The 20690-nt window shown below is 37.5% G+C and overlaps 2 protein-coding genes across 2 annotated transcripts; one reads left to right on the top strand and one right to left on the bottom strand.

The window, feature by feature from the left end:
* Positions 1-10194: 10194 nt before the first annotated feature.
* On the bottom strand, positions 10195-16472 carry Cyp4aa1 (Probable cytochrome P450 4aa1). The gene is made up of 9 exons (XM_066394424.1): positions 16175-16472; positions 15923-16120; positions 14262-14441; positions 14156-14207; positions 13982-14108; positions 11143-11274; positions 10859-11090; positions 10631-10810; positions 10195-10370 (listed from the first exon to the last, which is right to left on the bottom strand). The coding sequence occupies exons 1-9, from the start codon at positions 16341-16343 to the stop codon at positions 10195-10197; spliced, it is 1446 nt and encodes a 481-aa protein (XP_066250521.1). The 5' UTR covers positions 16344-16472.
* Positions 16473-18227: 1755 nt separating this feature from the next.
* Snx16 (sorting nexin 16) lies at positions 18228-20475 on the top strand. The gene is made up of 4 exons (XM_066394505.1): positions 18228-18810; positions 18958-19266; positions 19317-19453; positions 19512-20475. The coding sequence occupies exons 1-4, from the start codon at positions 18478-18480 to the stop codon at positions 19552-19554; spliced, it is 822 nt and encodes a 273-aa protein (XP_066250602.1). The 5' UTR covers positions 18228-18477; the 3' UTR covers positions 19555-20475.
* Positions 20476-20690: the final 215 nt, after the last annotated feature.

Raw genomic sequence — 20690 nt, 5'->3', positions numbered from 1 at the left:
CAACCTATAGAGCTGAATTAAATAAACGAGGTATGATATGTTTAGCTACATATGTAGAACGCTAACAATTATGTTTTCCTTACAATAGAATAGGATCCCAGGGGCGTTACCATTGGAAAATTTGAAAGCGATTAAAAGCGCAAAACTGCAGTTTTAATAGGATATTGATTATTGTCTTCTTAACTCTATTACCAGGCCAACAACTAGAAAACTCAAAATTTTGAACGTGCAAAATAGGTCTGTGAGATGGCGAGGAGGGGGCTTCAGATGAATATCTAGGTATATCCGCTTATTGTTCCAAAAAATGCTCAATAAGCTGAGCCGACCTAGCCGAGTTTACTTTTCCACTTACGAGACTTCGAGGATCTTATTAGCGACGTTTCGTCGGAAAATTACCCCTTCAACCGCCTTGTTTATATATTTTTTAATTCATTTTTCTTTTAAATTTTTGTTAAAGAATTAAAATTTGGATTTAGCCATTCTATTAATGGAAAATTCGCGCGGTTTTGCCTACTAAATAATCCCTCCCCCTTCAGCCCCCAGCCGACACCAACATGTCGATATTTTATTCATGAACATTCTCTGCGTATATTTTACACTGATCACACAAAACTCCGGGCCCAAAAGTGGGCTCCGGTATTCCAGATAACTGGATTATCGGCGAGTTGCATTCGTATTCCGCCGGGTCTCCTAAATACGCCCGAAATATTCCGAATTCGTTTTCGGCCCTCGCCGCCGCCCCCGAGGGGGGCCGCCGCCCGTTCGTTAGGTTTTGTGACGTGATTTCGTTACGTGCTTTCGGGGGGGATATATATTTGTAATATTAATGTATCTTTTGTTTTTGAGGTAACTCGATTGAAAGGTGGAAGCACAGGGGCGGAGCGCGTGCAGCGGCCAACTTTAATTGACATTATTTACGGCGGAACAGTGGCGCATTGGTATTATTTCACTAGTGGATTTTAATTGCGGCCCAGGGGCCCGTGTAAATAAGACTGCCCGCCTTCGACAGATATTGTTTATCATGTCATGCCTGAAGGGACTTTATTCATTGCCTTGCATGTACGCTTTGAGAGTATTTTGAAAACGCCGCCTCTAGTCTAACGTGATATGCTGATATTTGCAATTCCTTTGAAGTTTATCCCCCCAAAAAAAATCAGTGATAGAAAGTGGGAAGGGGAGGGGGATGCGGAATAAGGGGGGGGGGGGGGGGTAGGTAGGTTGAGTCCCTGTTCTTTGCTTTTTTTCTCAACGCAGGATTTTCTCACGAACTTCTCACCCCAAAGGTGCATTTGCTGCCTTAATTCGAAGCAAATACGCCCCGATGGGGGTTCGAAATGTAGTTCTCCTGGTCTGTAACTAATCCGCGTGTCACAATAGGCCTTGAGACCGCAAAGAGCAGCTCCCGATTGATACATTCAAAGTTAATGTGATGTTTCCTCAAGTCACGTGTTTCTCTTTATTAACTGTCCACTAATCGCTTTTATTGGACGCGTGTGCCTCTTATTTAACTTTCGATAAATTCGGGCTTCTTTGGCGTGAGGGAGGAGGATCCCCCTTCTTCCCCCTGCGACTACTCGATGTTAAATAAGTTTAGTTTAGGCACGAACACGTAACATTTGCGATTTGGTCATCAACATCACCTCTTGAAGATTTCTGTGAAACCAATTTTTTCATGATAATGCAGTGGCGTAGAATTTTTAGTTTTAGTGTGATGCGGTTGCAAAGCTATTGCACACGCCCCTGATATCCGTGAAACCGAGCCACTCATATTGCTTCAAAAAAAGTAATGTTTTTCCATATGTTTAGCGGTAATCCAGAGGCGTAGTAATTAGCATGGGTTGGTAATAAAGATGCAATTTATAACATTGTTTTTTTTGTTTTTAAGTGAGTTCACAATTTTGGTGCACCCTCCTAACAATCGTGAAATTGCACCATATCATCTCAATAAAAGTAATGCTTAATCTACACTTTTCTATCACAATCCATTGTCGTAGCAATAAGGATAGAATTGTGAAAAGTGTCCAGTTCCAAATTAACCAGCCCACAATTTCGGCGCACGCCTTTGATATTCTTGCTACCTACCACTATCAATATTGCCTCAAGTACAGTAATGTGTTATCTACAATTTTAAGGGTGAGAGGTAGATAATGTAGATGCGTGGCAGTAGCAGCTAATTTATTGTAATTAAATTCATTCGAAAATTTGGGGCACGTCTCTGGTAATTTATAGATGAAGGCATTTCTAGAATCTCAACATCATTTGGGGCAATTCAGCGACTTTGAATCAACCGATTTTTTGAACCTGTTACCGTATAAATTTCAAAGCGAATATTTACTCATTTGGATATGATAGTCAGCGATGTGACCTTGAATTATGCCATCGCCGCCATTTTGACAACATTGCGCTGCTCTTCTGTTTATCTTGAAACAACTGGCGCAGGTGTCGACAACCAATAACGACAGCGTTGCCACATATCACATTTTCTAGAGATCCAAAGGTAATTTTTTGATAATGCCAATTGGTGAAATGAGCATTTGATGTCTAAATGAACCGTTGAAGGCATCCGTCTTCATCTCTTAGTCACGGCCAATCGTTTAGCAGTTCAACTGTACCCGTTAATCGAACAGACCGAAGTAAATTCCCCCTGCGATAAAACTGATCCATCACGATATTTTTGACTTCTATTCATGTAAAAACGGTTTTAAATCGGCCCAATACTTTATAAGGCAAATCTGATGTTTATAGTAACATAGTGGGATAACTGATTCTCGATTTCAGGCGCCGTTGCGATGGCAACAGGACGTCGTCTCGACGCCCAACTGGAGGTCCGGGAGAGCGCATTGGGGGTGACGGTCGGGGGATTTCATCCCCAAAGTTTCCCCTATACATATGCTCATGAAGAGGAGGGGAATGCCAAAAACCAATCGTACAATAGGTACATAAAAATATTTATAACAATGAAAGTGACTCAGTTCAAACTCACTTTATTCGTGACCTTTTCAGTTGATTTTGTGCCAAAAAATACGAGTTGAGCTATTTTGTTCCTCCCTTTTATATACGGAAATGGATGGTTAAAATTCCGGGAGCAGCAATCTCCAATAATTCTACCTTTCAGGAAGAAGTTTGTAATTACTGTTGTATATTTCGTGAGATCCGGTTTGAAACTTGAGGAATTAAAACATTAGGTATTAGTGGCAACACCGCCCCTTGTCAGTTTTAACTGCAACGTCAACACTAACTAACATGACAAATGACGCTAAATTTCGTCAGTGTCAAATTAATTGGAAATATTTTTCTTCCTTTAAGGGTAATGCTTGTGTCAGCATGATTACCGCCACCTACATGGCGAATTAAGGCTGCATACCTCCCTGACACCATCGGGGTGCCAATTTGAGACTAATTAAAAGAAATTCCTGTTAGTGACCGGCCTTCAGAGGCCTACGCACGAACCCAGGGCGATGGTCATCAGCAAGTCCTTCATTTCCATTCTTATTACAATGTAAATAAGATCGGGAAAATAAATCACTACGGAAACCAATAAAACATGAAACAGGTAGTTATATAGCTTTCAGCGCGCTGTTGCCCTGTTTTTATAAGTCGGCCTGATTTATAGAGGAGCGCGTTCCGCCCATTTCTATTAATAAATTTTTATGGATTCGTTTTTCTGGCGCCATCGCGCTAGTTTCCGTCTGACATATCGGCAATAAGTTCACGTATTCATGAAGCGGCAACATCGCTTTGACAGCTGACACATATGTCAGATCGCATGAGTAACCTATATGAAAGTCTAGAATATGCAGATACTGGTTAGTAAGCCGCATAATGTGTATAGGAGAAGCATAATTAACGCTTGAAATTTGAATGGTATCGTCAACAAAAAACCAGCTACGCCACTAAATTCTGTAAAATAGGTTTTATTTGTAGAAAATAAAATTCTAGTAACCCCAGCCTGTTCTATTTCAGATAACTTTTGCCTGAAAAATCTAGTTGCTACAGTGTTGTCAACTAGACAACTTTCTATTGGCACTCCAACGAAAACAAAAGTGCGACGCGCTGTTGCCACCTTCAGCGGTACCGTCCAAATAGCTGTATGTCAAGATATATTAATGTATTCACAACCTCACAGCTCAACCTGATGAGAAACAATTAAAAGGTACGACTTGTGAGTGATCGAGATAAATGAGCTCATTTATCATCTGTAAATATGGTAGTCCATCAAAGCCAAATATGCTTTTCCCTCGCATTCTTGCACTTCTTGTAAACAAACGTGTCAGTATATAAAGACGTCAACGTCACTAAGGGATCAGTCGGGGCGGCAGTAACAAGTAACTCAAACAAAGGGGGGTGTCGCCCTTTGCCACAATTACAAGTTCGGAACATGTGTAAGGCCGTGTAATTGTAATCCCCGTAAAAGGATCAAATCCTTTTCGCACATCTGTTGGGTGCGCGGTTTTCTGATCGCCCCTGTATTGTGCATAATTTTCGGATTTCTCTTTTATAGGGCCTGGTTCAATTGGTCTTAAATTCCACCAGCGGCGCATTCGGTTTACCAGAGAACCCGTATTTATGATTAATATTTATGGGTCATTAAAAAGCGGCTCTTTTGGCTCGGCACATGGGCGTTATTTGGTAGATTTTATGAGCTAGAGTGCTTTAGGATCAATTTTTATCAGCAGTCTTGCTTTCTTGAAATCACTTTATCCTTTCAATCACGTCAGTAATGGGGCATAAATTACAATTCCACTAGATTCTTTTGTTTTCTGAACAGTCACGCAAATGACAAATGACAATGTCATTGTTTCCTGTTAAATATGCGTCTGATATTGGTCACATCAGCCTGATCTGCTATAAGAACTTATTTATATGTATCAGTAAAGTTCAAAATCTGCCATATATGGCAAGTCTGCTAGATTTTTTTGCTTTTTCGACACTAATGACACTGACAATAGTATACTGTCAAATCCACCTTCAACGTCGCCACATGAGACCCACACATTGTTACTATTACTATAAGCAAGTTTGAGCACCTGCGTTGTTTGATTAATCACGTCAATAATTTGTCAAAAATATGTCAACCATGCCAGATTCTTTGGTGTACCGAGGGACAGATGACAATGACAGTGATAACAAAATCCATCAAATCCAGTTCCGTTGTTGTCACATTAATCTCAGATATCCTGCTTTATCTGCCTGTTCTAAAATCGCCGTGGAATCTGAACTTTATTCAATTGGATCAAAGACATAAAAGGGGGTTTTCTTCGGGGGCTGCGTCAGCAATTACGCAGCACAAACACTGCCAATTCCTGGATCGGTAATTGAATTGAAGGAACTGGGTGTAGTGGCAGGCGGGCAGAAATCGGCCGCTCGTCCGGTGCGATGAAGTGTGAAAAGGGAACTCGCAGGAGCGTTTGTCCTTTGTAACTTCGTTTTCAGGACGAGTGCACGGCCCGTCGCAGGATAATCCACTTACGGGAGACGGGGACAGTTAGGAGGGAATCGGGATTTTTGGGAATTTTTTGCAGGAGCTGGAGAGTTCCTAATCAAACTGGCTTCGTTTCAAATGGTTTTTATTAGAACCAGATTCGTCACAAGCAACTTAAGAGTGTTAACAGTTCAAGAGTAAATTAAAACTTTTAAATATTAATTATGACGTTAAAGGGCGAGAGGAGTTCAAGAGCGTCTAGAAAGTTTCACGTCAAGAACCTCACCACAAGGTTCTTCGAGAGCTGTAAGACTTTTGAGAAACGCTCAGGTGTGGTGCCCTTGAGAATCAGACATCTTGAGGTCTTTTCTGACTGGTCACTTCTCCATCACACTTGCCAATAAACTCTCTTTAACTGTGTTTACACATTCTAATTTCAAAGGTATTTCTGGATTTTTAGAATACCACGTCTGTAGGCATATCGTTTTTCGATCTGCAATTGGTTTAAGAGGTGCACTCCTCCTCATCATGGCCCAGACATCTGGCATGACTGGTGTATTTAGCGAAAATTCAAAGCTCAGAGTGAAAGAGCGAGATTTTCAGAAAGTGATAAAAAAATAAGAAAATGAATGATTAAAAAAGAAAGATTTCTGCAAAAGTAATAAAATACATGATGATCACATATTCATTTCTCAGCCATGTTCAAAAAGTGTCAAGAAGAACGCTTCCAAACTCTTTTCATTCTGTCAACGTCAACACCGCACTAAAAATCACAGTCACACCCGGTGTGCGATTCCTCAACGGGTGTCTGATTGTGACGTTTAGATAAAGATCTAGGGGTCACAAACCATTAATGACGCGTTTGGTGGCTATCAAAACAATTATATCAGATAAGCCCTGTGAAGACTGCATGATGAGGATTAAAACTGTTTTCTATTAGATCTGAGCGAATTGTTGGTAATTCCCAGAGGAATGACTTCTGAAATAAGCCAACCAATGACCACGATGATGGACATGTTTCGGTCAAGATAACAGAGGCTGCAGTTAAACTGTCTGCCTAATAAAGTTGTTGGTCTAAGTGGGCCTACATGGAGTGAAAAGGGGTGGATTTGGGAGCGGAAAAAGTCTCTAAGTGATTAATCGCAGGGCATAGCCCCTCCCCTTTCCACTTTAGTACTACTACTATTACCGCTAGAGATAACTATCAGTAGCATTTTGCGCAGGTACTGGCGCAGGTAGGTACCTGCGCAAGAATCATTAATAAATCCAATTGATCTTAATGCAGCCTTATCGGTTACGTCTGATCTCTTAGTAAACTTCAAATATTTCCGTTGAAGCCTGAAAATCCTTCAAATCGATACTATTTCTCGGGCAGCTTCATGGTTTTCTTCAGACTCGCGCTTCTAACAAATTTACAGCTTTTTAATGAGTCGTTACAATCCGACAAGGAAAGAGATAAAAATCCATTTTACAGTTATGCGATAGTCAAACACCGCTTTGTTGGGCCATACTAAACTATTAAAAACACGTGTGTATAAAGGAATTGATTAAGATTTTAAACCCTTTTCGGGCGCGGGTTTCGGAGAGAAAGAAAATTACCATTTAAACGAACTTCCAGCCTCGGCAATCGATTCAAATAAATGTATCGGGCCTTAATGGGCTGTTAAACAAACATGGGAAATGTGTGGAAGAAATATGAGTAATTTCGACTTTTTAATCAAAAGGCCAATGGCTTTTATTTGGGGAATGATATATTTCAAATGAGATTTTCCCATCGGCCCACGGAACTGTTAAAATAAGCATCTGTTTGGTGCAATAAATAACGGAAAAGAAGAGTCAATAAAAGAGGTTTGGAGCCAGTTGTGGGGTTAAGGAGGGGGGTGGGGGGGATTTACAACGTAAAAAAAGGGCGACGCAGAGGGGAATGAGGCGCTTAATTGGGCGTGAATTTTAAAAAGAGCAGAAGCGCTAACCGGCAAAAGACCGGAACTTTGAGACCGGAAAAACTGATCAGCAATTTAAATGTAGACCACTCATTTTCCGAATCCCTACGAAGGGGGGGATACTTTGTTCCTCGTCTTTTAATCCCCAAAGCCGCTCTTTGACTGAATATGTCATTGAGGCGCCCCTTGCGGCCAGAAAAGGGGGCCAAGATATGTAATAATTTAATTACATTGGCAATCCGGCCTCCGGTAATCACATAACCATATCAATTGATGCCTAATAACATCCTTCGTCGCTATTGCGAGATAATCACCCTGGGGGGTGCGTTGGCCAGGGTCGGCTCAAAAAAGCAAACCACCGTAGTTCCACAAGATCTATTAAGGGAAAATGAATGAAGATTGACGAGCTGCAGGAAGTCATTCTTCAGCTGGGGGGGGGTAGAAAAAAGGGCGCGACGCCAGAAAAAATATTACGCGTAGAACCTTACAACCTCCTGGTATGTCTAGTAATGTGCCCCTTTAAGAGCAACCGATATTTGCTGTATCTTCACCTGTAGCTAAATTTCGCTTGCTTCTCCATCTAAAATTTTTATCTTCAGCTATCACAGAGATTCATTTGTTAGTATTCGCAGAAATCATGGATCATTGTTTACTTCATAACTTTTGGTGTATCATATACCATTAAGTTATGAGTTCAATATTTTGTTCAATTTTGAGGATTTTCCAGCAAGTTTCTCTTGGATATTCCCCAAAGTCTGGAAAGCAGAGAGAATCTATGATCTAAAATTTTCGCCGCACAAAAAGTTTTTAATCGAATTTACATATTTTTTATAATTTAACGGTTCCAATCACCTCGATTTCCAACACTTCTTTAATGCCGACCCAAAAACAGAAGCAACGGCACTGATCATTTACCGATCCGACGCTCAACTCCAAAGCAAAATCACATCGCTACGTCACCAATTGGGGGTAGCGAGTCCGGTCCTGGCCCGACGCCGATCGGCAATTGTCGACGCATTGTCCCCGAGGGGACGCAAATTACACCCTCTTTGCGTGCGTCGCGGGGTCGCAGGAGGCCGGCCGTGTTGTGACAGTCTTGATTCCTGTAATTTGCTTATCGGGGCCCCATTCAGGGGCCCCGGCACCGTTTGTTGCAGCCGGACACGCGGGAATCATCCCTAGTTTTTTTTGCGCTCTAATAGGCAATCAGGGATGAATACTAAAAAGATACACGCGCAAATTCGATACTTTGATAAAACATTTGATGAGTATGATTGGGGGTCATCTAGTGCAGCTGCAGGAGCTGGAAGTATGGAAAAGAATTACGAGAATTGAACTTTTTAATATGGCTGTTTAGAAACTATTATAATTTGTTACGTTAAGACTATACATTTTCTTAGCTCTCCACACTCTCTGAAGCCTTGAGGCCTACTAAGTACTCTAACGACTTTTTAATCGCCATTGAGGTGCTAGGGGCCTTGTACAGCTCATATATTCATATTTATTATTTTTACGTTTACATTATGTATTACATTTATATTTGTTATATACAGGGTGATTCAAAAAGGTGGTGCCAAACTTGAGGAGGTTATAGAGAACTTTGCGGTAAAGAATTTTTGGATATAAACCCCTAGACAGAAATGAGCCGTTTTGGCCTTGGAGCAATTTTTGTCCAAAAACATAATATTATCTCATTGATACCAAAAGACTTCGATGTTTAATTCATTTTTACTAAAGAATTAGAATAAAGGTTCAAAATGGCAACCTCCAACGTCGTTACATAAATTTATCCGTCGAATTATGGAATCGTGCACCCGTTGTAACAGGTGCGGATTCTGCTGCACGAAAAGACAGGTTGCCATCACTCTTCCCTAACAGTTTCTCTTGGAACACAGGCTACAGGGGTTTCATGAACTAAGGACTTAATATAACCCCAGAGAAAAAAATCCAAAGAAGTTAAATCGGGACTTCGCGCTGGCCACGTGATAGGTCCTCCTCTTTCGATCCATCGTCCAAGAAATTGTTGGTTCAGTTGCGATCACGAATAAAATTAATTTTTAACAACATTATATAAAGGAAATGCAGTTGATAAATACTTAACAAAGGACAAAAAGTGTTTATTTTTAATGAAATCAATTATCTTCAATAAAAAATAGTGAAACATTACAAGTTTTTTAACCAACGAGATAATTTTATGTTTTTGAACAAAAATTGCTCCAAGTTCAAAACGGCTCATTTTCGACTAGGGGGTTTATAATCAAAAATTCTTTATCGCAATGTCCCCTATAACCTCCTCAAATTTGGCACCTTTTTAAATCATCCTGTATATTTCTTTGTATAGCTCTTACGGTCCTGAGGAATCTTTAAGTGTAGTTAAAGACATTTGAGGCTCTAGTGAGGATAGTTCAGGTTAGACTAAAAGCTCGCCAATTCAAAGAACTTACTTCAAGCTTTCATGGATTCGGAGATCGGAAGTCCCTCTATTGAGCCTCTAAAAAATTATGGGTTTTGAAAACTCAAGAAAGATCATTTCGTGAGTCTCTAGAGCACTGCTATAGAAATTCACTGAGTTCCAAGAAAATTCCTATGTAGTTCTAAAGATTATGAAGATTAAAGCTCGTGGATCTCGAGAAAGTTACTTTTAGACTGCGAATCGTCATTCTAGTCTATAAAAAGTCTCTAAGGAAAAATAGTTCATTAATCTCTAGAGAATCGCTATAGCCACTCAAGAAATAAACCTTTGACCTACTTCTAAGGAGGAGATTCCAAGTTTAGCTGCAATTTTTTAATAATATAAAAATTCCTATTTATTTCCAAAAAAATTAAATTTCAGTCCACATATCTCTTCTTCCTAGGCTGGATAGTGAGCCAGATTCCTCCCTTCGCCCTTAAAGTCACCCGATAGGCCAGCTTCAAGTCCTGGCAACCGTCCCTTAGAGCGATGCTATAGTTCTTTACGATGCTGGCTATGAGGACCTTCATTTGAAAATAGGCGAACTTGAATCCTGAAGAAATAAACTGAAGTTGAGCCAAACAAAAAGTACGTTCAATTTCGAAATTAAGTTACATAACGAACATTCGCAAATTCCAGGTTAAATTATTAGGGACCCGGTAAACCTGTCCTTAGGGCGAATAGATCAAAGTATTGTTAAATTTACCAGGAGAATAATTATCTTAGAAGCGGAGGCATTGCCCCAAGTTCGTTGTTTCTACGGGAAATATCTTCCTGATAAAGTTATCTACACTTCGACTTTTCGGTATTTACCAATGCAATTCCTCGGTCCAGAGCTGAAGGGCAGGAAAGAATATGGATGCATTTTCTTGAGTTTGTCTGATCGGAATCGCTCGGGGTCGAACTTTAGGGGCTCAGGGAAGAAATGAGGCAGTCGGTGAGTAGCAAAGGGAGAAATGAAGATGTCGGTACCGCAAGGAATTGTGTGTTTGCCTGTTAAGGGCTAACTTTACCAGTCGCACATAAACTAAAGGTTAATACCTAGAGAAATATCACTGGTGAGCACTCTGGAGATTAGAGGTATGCTAGGCAGTAGCCTTAGTGTCTCTTTAATGCACTGCTCCAAGTAGATCATCTGATTCAGCTGCGTCATAGTGATTTGGTCAGAATAGAAGAACTCGCTGATTTCTTTATGAACTTTTTCCTGGACTTCTGGATTTTTAGCCAGCTGGAAGAGCGCGAAAGCCACTGTGGCTCCTACAGAGTCCTGGCCCTAAGTAACGTTTTTTTTTTACTACAAAATACCGTAGAATTTATTAACATACAGCCAGCATGAATGTCACAGCCTCATTGAAAATGTCTTCTGGGGAAAGTTCTGGAAGCTCCATTAATTGGTCCAGAAGACATGTGGTTTTCCGAAGTTTATCCTTCCTTTGGGCGAGCCTTTCATTGAAAATCTACTGGATGCTTAAAATTAGAACAATAAACACATAGAGTAAATGGATGATAAATAAGGTGAAGGACGAAGGTTGAGAATCTCTATAAGATCGCGTAAAGCTTTCGAGAGAAACTTCCACTAACGCTTTAGGAACTCTAAGAGGTGAAGTTCTTGACCCTCTGGGACGTTCCTTTCGGATCATGCGGCAGGAGTTGAGAAGAGATAGTGATTTTCAAAGAAATCGTTAAGCGCTCTAAGAGCCCAAGAGTAAACCTCGTGAATCTTTAGAGAACCATAAAGCCCAAAAGCTTTACGGTTCTCTAAGAAAAGTTTCGCGAAATGCATTTTCAAGGGGAACAGTGTCTGAAGGGTCAGTTTCTGAAAACTCTAAAAAGTCGCATTGAAGCTCTTCAAACTTTGAACAGAACTATTCGTGAGTCGTGAAGAATTCGCTTAATAAAAATAAAGTTCGTGAGTCCCTAAAAGACCGCTTCAAACTACAGTTCATCTAAATGTTGAATAAATTAGTCACCGCCATCGGCCATATAAAAACGGTAGGGAAAAAATGTCTAAACGCCTGATAAACCGTCCAGTGGTCCAATATATTGAAAGTTTTAAAGTATCTTATTAATTCCAAATTTCAATGTGCCTTTCATATACCGGGCGATTCAAGAAGGTACTTATAATATACAGGGTGGTCATTTAGTGCAGTCTCGGAAGATTACGGCTAAACAATTTAATACTTTGAATTTCTTTTTTTTGCGTTGTATAGAACTCGATTATGGGTACATTCTAAAATTGTTTTCGTTTTATACAGGGTGTTCTAAATAAGTGAAAAATATCAAAGTTATGTTTTTTTAAATAGAACACCCCATATATTAATATCGTTTTAGATTTCTTGAGAAAAATAAATGTAAGTTTCATTAAGGTTTACTTGTCCTAAATCTTAAGGATTTCGAAATAATTAAGTTTTTTTTTAAAAATCATGCAGTTTTAAAAATTTTGTTGTGAAGCAAGTTTAAACTGGAGTAAATCGAAATTCATACCAAACCTTAGATATGAGACGTATTTTATGCCAGAATTATTAAAATTGACATATCTCATACAGTGCGTCCAAAAAATAATATGAAAATTGCATTCTCTTTGAAAGGAAATAACTTGCTTAATTTAAATAGAACACCCCATATTTTATTACTTGAAATAAGAGATAAACATATGACTAATCAAAAATTGTTACACCTTCCTATACCTAAATGTACAGGTTTCCTTCGAAAAATAAGATTTAAGAAAAGGTAGCAAAATTAATAACCGCACTATCTATTTTTATTTAATATAAAAGAATTTCTTTTAATAAACACTTAATTACAAACAATTTTCAATATATCCTCCATTCTGATCAATGCAAGCTTGATGTCGAGTAACATTTCCACGACAAACGTTTTCCAGAATATCCCTATTTGCTCTAATAGAGTCAAAAACATAGCGGATTCTGATTTTTCAATTGTATGAATTTCGATTTACTCCAGTTTAAACTTGCTTCACAACAAAGTTTTTAAAACTGCATGATTTTTTTTAAAAAACTTAATTATTTCGAAATCCTTAAAATTTAGGACAAGTAAACCTTAATGAAACTTACATTTATTTTTCTCAAGAAATCTAAAACGATATTAATATATGGGGTGTTCTATTTAAAAAAACATAACTTTGATATTTTTCACTTATTTAGAACACCCTGTATAAAACGAAAACAATTTTAGAATGTACCCATAATCGAGTTCTATACAACGCAAAAAAAAGAAATTCAAAATATTAAATTGTTTAGCCGTAATCCTCCGAGGCCGCACTAAATGACCGCCCTGTATAACTTTTTTGTTTTTAAACTTAGAAAGTTGAAATTCGGAGGGAAACTATAAGAGAATAGAGCCAATTGATTGACATTAATGACGTTTCTCTAGCACTTCCGATTTAACTGGAAATTACCTCAACTTTCGATATTTGAATGTAATGCCCTATAATTTTTTATTTGGAATCTAGTATTAAAAAGTACTAGATTTTGATTAATAATGAAATTTTCTAAAAGATATTAAAAAATAATCTTTTAGAAAATCGCAATGAGCCGCCATGTTGCCATTTGAAGTTGAGATCATTTCTGGTTAAACCGGAAGTCCTAGAGAAACGTCATTAACGTCAATCAATTGGGTCTATTTTCATATAGTTTCCCTTTAAATTCCAACTATATAAGTTTAAAAACAAAAAAGTTATAAGGCAAACAACTTCTTGAATCATCCGGTGTATATTTTTAAAAAGGGCCCTAATAAATGCTTGCTTTTTTATTCGTCCAGAATTTATTCAGGTACCAATAGGTTTCCCAAGTGAAATCTATCTTGAACGCGAGTTATGTAGCCATCCGTAACACCACAAGCACCATCTGCATCTTCACGTGGTCATCTGTATTTCTTCGCATTCTGTCTTGTCCATATATTATCTCAGATATAGAATCCTGATGCCAAGAACGACCGAAACCCATTAGGGTTCAGGGATAAGGGAGTTAATACGGTTTTGATTTTGACCCTTCAGCGACATTTTGAACCGCTGTAATCGCAACGCTTGTTTAACTCTGACCCATTTTTTGTCTAACCTACTGTGATGACTAATTCCTTCAATATTTAGATGGAGTATAGAGAGCCTTAAGATTCAAGAGAAGGAAGAGATAATTTATAAGTGACCTTTCGGATGTAGCTGTGTAGATTGTCGAACTGCCTGGACTCGTCCCTGGACATCTGCGAATGCTTGAAAATTGACTCAAACAGCAGCCAAGGCTTCAGAACTCTCTTGATGATAAGCAGTTCCCCCCTGAAATATTTCACATTGAAACCTGAAGTGATGATTTGTGAAATCACCTTCTAAAAGGAGTTTCTTGTTCTGAAGTCAAGGTGACGCCCAAGATTGCTTCTGAAAGGTAATAAACTATTATTTTATAGTTCCGGTAAGTGATAAGCAGCTTACTGTGAAGAATGTTTAAAATTGCAGTGTTGATAGATTTGGTAATACCTAGAGTGTCGGGCCCTTTGCACAATTCTTCAAGCATTTTACTGGACATTTCGGTAAACGTTTCCAAATAACCTTCGAGGAGGTTGTTCTGGAAGAGTGGCTGGATTAGCTTCCGGTGCTTCCTCCATTTAGATCCTAAAAACACCAGCCGCACATTTAGCTTAAGACATTAGATTATGGTGGAGTATAGTTCAAGTTACTGCAGCCATTTTCCACAAGAAAAGCCACTTTATGCATATTCCTCAGTGAAGTCTTCATTTAATATACAGGGTATCAATTTGAAAACAAACCATCCTCGATATTTCAGTCCTTATAAGAAATATCCAAATATGTAAAAACACGTCGATTATATTTTCAAGGGGGACACTCTTTAAGTCCGTTTTCTATTAAATTGCATGCTCTAGCGAGGGTGGAAACAACCACTAAAGTCTTAAATGGGAAGGGGAGTTGAGTTATACCCCATTTAAAAGGTCTCAATTACCTTTCCAAATATACCTATTTTTTTCATTGAGAAACAACAGATTTAAGATCCCCCAGAAAACAAAATTCAGAGGTGTTAAATCGGGTGATCGGGGTGGTCACTCAATTGGCCCTCTTCGAAAAATCCAAGAAAAGTGTTTATGTGCGTATTTTGAATAAAGCAGTTCAAATTGTAGTTTTAAGCTCGTTCATTGCCGCACTGGCTAACTCCGTTCGTATTGTGGGGCACAAAGTAGGAACGTCTCAGAAAACAGTAAGTAAAGCACTAAAATTAAATATATTCCACCGATATCAAATGGGAATCTTTTAACAACTTTTTGACGACGATTTTGACAGAAGAATTCAATTTTGTAAAACACTGACAGATTTTATAAATGGCTACCGAAATATTTTACCAAACATTTACTTTAGTGCTGAGTGGACGTTTTTCCTTAATGGATACGTTAACAAACAAAATTGCCAATACTGCAGCGATGAAAATCACCAACTGTTTAGAGAAGATAATACCTAGTGTCCACAAAAAGTAAATGTTTGAACTGGCTTTCTTGGGGATGCCACGTTTGGTCCTTTAATCATAAAAGAAAACCTAATTATTAAGCTCTACTAAATCTTCTAGAAGATTTAATAGACTCATTAATAACAGTGAATTTAGAAAATCAAGTTGACGTGGCTGATAATAGCGTTTTACACGATCTTTTACATTTTTAATAAGATAGAGCTCCACTACACTATTTTCTTCCTGTTAGACAATGGCTACACAATAGGATTCCTGACAAATGATGGTCGAAGAGGATCAATTAAGTGGCCACCACGATTGCCCGATTTAACACCTCTGGATTTTTTTTCTAAGGGGCATCTTAAATCTGTTGTATACAAAACCCAGCCTTAAGATTTGGAAGAATTGAAGAGAAGAATTACAGTTGCGTATAGAGCAATTTAAGTAGAAGTTTGTGTGAATGTTAGAGTAAAGTTTGAAAAGAAACATTATTACTGCTTAGAAAATCGCCGTGGTTTTTAATATTTACATATTTTTTATAAGGACCGAAATATCGAAGGCGGTTCGTTTTAAAATAGATAAGCTGTAAGCTTTTATGCACTCCCTGATTGCGGAAAAGTATTTTACAACTAATACAGACCAGTGCTGGTAATGAGACCATCTCCGATGAACGTGTGCATAACTGAGTAAAAGAAATTCTTGTCTGAAACTTTGGTATTGCTCAGAATGGCCTTCAGATCCTCCGGCTCGTAGACTATTATTATGGGCAAAAAGAACATCCAGGTGCGGCACAGCGGAGCGTATAGCTGGGAGATGTTAGTGGCAATCTTCACCAAAGCTAATTTATCAAAACTTTTGAGGAAAATCGAAAACGAATTTTAGATTTTTTTACCATCAGTGTCGGTGATAGTCAAAGCGTTTCCCAGCACTGGTAAAGCCCGTGGACCTGGCAGATTCAAGGCCAACCACACTGACCTCAGATAATTCTTCAATCTTTTTATCGACCAATAAACTCCGGACAAGAAGTGGATTAGGCACCCGTAAAGCTTCGTTTCAATCATTTTGAATACTGAACAATATACTGACTTTTGCGTGTGAAAATATTTTATGGTCGTCGGTTGATTTATTAAATCAACATTGATTGCTTAAGATGTTATTACCTTCCATCAAGACGCATCGGTAATTAAGATAATCTAAATTCGAAACATACACATAAATTCCCCATAAAATTTGTTTATTTCTACAGTAGGGTTCCTGGTTCAAACAGTAAGAACCTTGAGAGCTGTAAAGAACGTGTTGACACCTCGAGCGAGTATTTTTTCATTTTTCGTTGTTACGAAATAACTATCTGCACTTTCAATATTTAAGCACTATACTTTGTACGTACAGATCCTTAATAAGAATTTCCAAATTGCTGCCGCAGGTACTGTAAATCTAGAGGGAAAAGCTACTTTGGGCTTAGTCCAAAAGACGGAGGTCCCAAGTTTAAATTAAAAAATCTCTCCTAAAATAATCACACTATAAGTTGCCCTGTAAGATATCGGCAAGTTATTAATTTACACCTTGTAGTGCTATAAATAAAGAGCTATAAAAATGATCTGCAATTTGAGAAACGTTTATTTGAGTCCTGCATTTTCTCCCGACACATTTTAGTAACTTTGAAATCTTCATTTTTCTTTCGCCTATTTCTTTTTTCCACATGTTAAAAAAAATATGCGAAATATACAGGGTGTTTCAGAGTGGTACGACATTATTTGAGGTGTGGTTCTCTAGTACAAAATAAGGAAAAAAATTCGCGTGTCCGCTTTCGCTCGATAGTGGGCTTACAGGGTGTTAAAAACTACGAAAAAGTTAGTTTTTTATTTTATTGTGCTTGATTTACTGTAGATAAAGCTTTCAAATTTTATATTCATACTAGGTAATCGGTACTGCTTAATACGAAAGTAAACTACCTCCAACTACTATACAAGATAATGTATTTTCTGAGGTATTAATTCATAAAATCTTTTAGAAAAATGTGATCCTATACCACTGGCGAATTTTAATTTTTTCTTAAGTTCTCCAATTTATTACCTAAATTTTTCTCTTTTGATTTTTGGTCAAATTTTGTTCAGTTTCCTCATAAATTGATTAATTTTGTAAATTAACTCAAATCTACGGATCCCACGATTTACTCATCTTTTCTCAGAATTTCGGAATTCCTTGATTTTTTTATTCTTTTTACCCATTTTTTTAAAAACTGAACCGATTTCACAGTATTTGGTCACATGAATATGTAATTTATCTAACATGAATGATCGAGTAATCGTATAATAATGTAAAATCCGTTCATTTTTTAAAAACTGGTGTAAAGAGAATCAAAGAATTGTGAAATTCCGCAAAAAAATCGGGAAACCCTAGAGTCCGTAGATCTAATTGAATGTATAAATTAATTAATTTATGTGAAAATTGAACAGAATTCTGCCAAAAATCAAGAGAGATAAAATTTAGGTAATAGATTGAAGAACCTAACAAAAATATTAAAATGCACCAGTGGTGCAAGCAAATTTTTCTAAAGAATTTTATTGACCAAGATACGTGACTACATAAGACCAGACGCATATGTTTGTATGAATTTGTTTCTTTATTTTCTATTATATAATACATATCTCAAATAACGCCATGCAATTCTGAAACTCCCTGTATACCATTTATATAGCTGGTATAGGCATCTCGATGACGTCATTGTTATGTTTCTCGACTATATTATCTTGGTTTAACTCTTGAGGCGTTAACCTTAGGTAGAAGTATAATCATTTCAATGGTATAATTGTAGCACTTCGGGTATTATTCTGTCTCGCTTAGACAGAAGGAAAACAGGAGATTGTACCAGCAAAGTCATTTCCTGCGAACTTAGGTTGACATGCACGTGTCATTTGTGTTTCCATGTGAAGTGTGACTAGCTGACTATGAGATGTGTCTCTCTTTTTTAGGTGCTACTTTTAATAATTTTTATTTACAATTTCTCTTTTCGACTAAAAAATACAACCTAATTTCTTCGCATACGAAGCGTTACCTCGTTTCATATGTCGAGGTTATTGGGGCGTAAGAAACTGACGATTCACGCGAACTTCCAATGAAGGTAAACGTCCAGGTAAACAGTAACCATATAACAGTCCATATAATGACCCCGAACTGACCAAAAAGAAGCTCCAAATGGACAATCACAAGGATAGTTGTAATTCCAGTTCTGAGCACAATACTGCGAATAGTAACATGACATTCGAGTCAGCAGAAGAAGTGTCAACTGACTCTGATGAGTATCTTTCAGGGGATCCCCTGAGATATAGAAATTACAACTTGGACAGCTCCATAGCTTCCAATGTGACAATATTAGCTCAGAACATGAGTTTGTCCGACAATAATGATAATCAGAGCATTTCAGATGTAATTCAAGATAATCTTTCTTATACCACAAGTGATATTTTGAACCCTGTTCAGATTCCCATAGTGGGATATGAAATAATGGAAGAGAGAGCTCGGTTTACGGTAAGTGCTCATGTGGACTTGATTTTGTAAATTAAAAATAATCTGAACGAAGTATTACCATAGTTAAACCATTCCATGTTCACCCCTTTTGTCCATGTTTTATTGGGACATCTTACATTTATACCTCAAATTAATTTGGATTTACAGGTATTTAAACTGAGAGTAGAGAATAAAATCAATGGAGACTGTTGGTATGTCTTCAGACGTTATACAGACTTTGTAAGGCTCTGTAACAGGTTCAGAAATAAATTCCCTGAAGTAATCAAACACTTACCAAGGAAAAGATGGTTGAAAAACAATTTTGACCCCATTTTCCTAGAGGAGCGAATCAGTGGCCTGCAAACTTTAGTCAATGCCATCTTACATCAACCAAATATGGTCAACTCCAAGGAGATTCAGGACTTTTTTTGCCTCAATGAACCACCAGTGCATTCAGACAGCAATGAAGAATCTCGGGTATGTTGCTAATTATGAAAAGCAAAATGAGTACTAATAAAAAATTTCAGGCGATATTTGAGGCCCTTGAAGACACCATTACAGATCTGAAGGTGCAGTTAAAAGACAAAGATGCTCTCATTGACAATTTGCAGCAGAGACTACAGGGATTGTTGAATGAGAATGAAAATTTAAAAAAGTGCCTTAGGTCAGTTTCTTGAAATCAATATCAGAGGATTGGTAATAAATAACAGAATTTATTTTAGACAGGAACAGGACATAAATGGGACACCAAAGAGACACCAGTGAAGATATGACGTGTGATATTTTTCTACCAGAGTAATAATAAGAGTATATATTTTATTTATTTACTAAATTTAGGTGATTATATTCTGTCCACTTATTAAATGAATCTCATTAGCCTTTAAAATTAGAGTTTTAACATTGAAATGAACAATGAAAATTACACGGATAGTGAGATACATTTAACCCTGTAGTGCACATTTTTGTTTATATGATACAACACATTTAAATTCACTTTGCTGGCAATCAATACTTAAAGTAACCACCCAAACCACGTCGTAGCCATTTAGATACGACCTTATTTATGCAATTTCTGAAGAGTAAAGTGGTTTATTTAAAGGCATGATGTTTCGGTATTCAAGTGTATTATTGCAGCTCTGAAGAAATGTTTTACTTTCTTTTCCACATTGAAATTGTTTTAAAAAATTTATACTGTTTCACAAAGTCACAAAAGGCTTCATTGTATTTTATTATAATCTTTATAAAGACCTTAGATCCTTCAAATGAAATTAACAAAATAATTAACAAACTAATTAAATTCTAATTAACTCATTAAAATAGTACATAAGACCACTTTATAATCTTTTTGATTTGACACTCACTGAGTCTAACTTCTAGGACCTCGCAATCTCAGTTCTTCGCTATTCGTTAGTTTTCCAGACTCCACAGTATCAGTGAATAATTTCCGTTCACCATTTCGTCTGGAAAGACACAAATTACTCCTGAAAAACGGAGCTTTTTTCAGAATTTTCCAAAGAAAACCGACCACGGTGGTTTTTCTAGGTCTGGATTTTGGAGCCTCCTCGTTGCCAAATCGTATTTTGTTTTGGAATATCTGTAGGGAGCAATCAGTGTAGAGGGCAAATTCATAAAATACCGCATTGCGCACTGAAGGGTTAATTTGTGGACAGTAAGAAATGGTATTTTTATAAATAATTTTTTTATTTCATTTAATATTACATTATATTTTCTGTTGTTTCTATTAATTTCAATTTCGAATGTTTTCTATTCAAATCGTTTTTGAAGTCCCTTGTGTTGTAATATAAAGACATTTTACACCCTTTTAAGTGGCAGTTTTTCTTTGGTTACTGTATACAAATTAGTGAAAGGGAACGCAAATGAAGTCCAGTTTTTCGGTAAAT

Source organism: Euwallacea similis, chromosome 10 (genome assembly GCF_039881205.1).
Source record: "Euwallacea similis isolate ESF13 chromosome 10, ESF131.1, whole genome shotgun sequence".
In the NCBI taxonomy this organism is placed as follows: Eukaryota; Metazoa; Arthropoda; class Insecta; order Coleoptera; family Curculionidae; genus Euwallacea; species Euwallacea similis.
The sequence above is the reverse complement of the archived record's forward strand: the minus strand, read 5'-3'. Positions and strand labels throughout refer to the sequence as shown.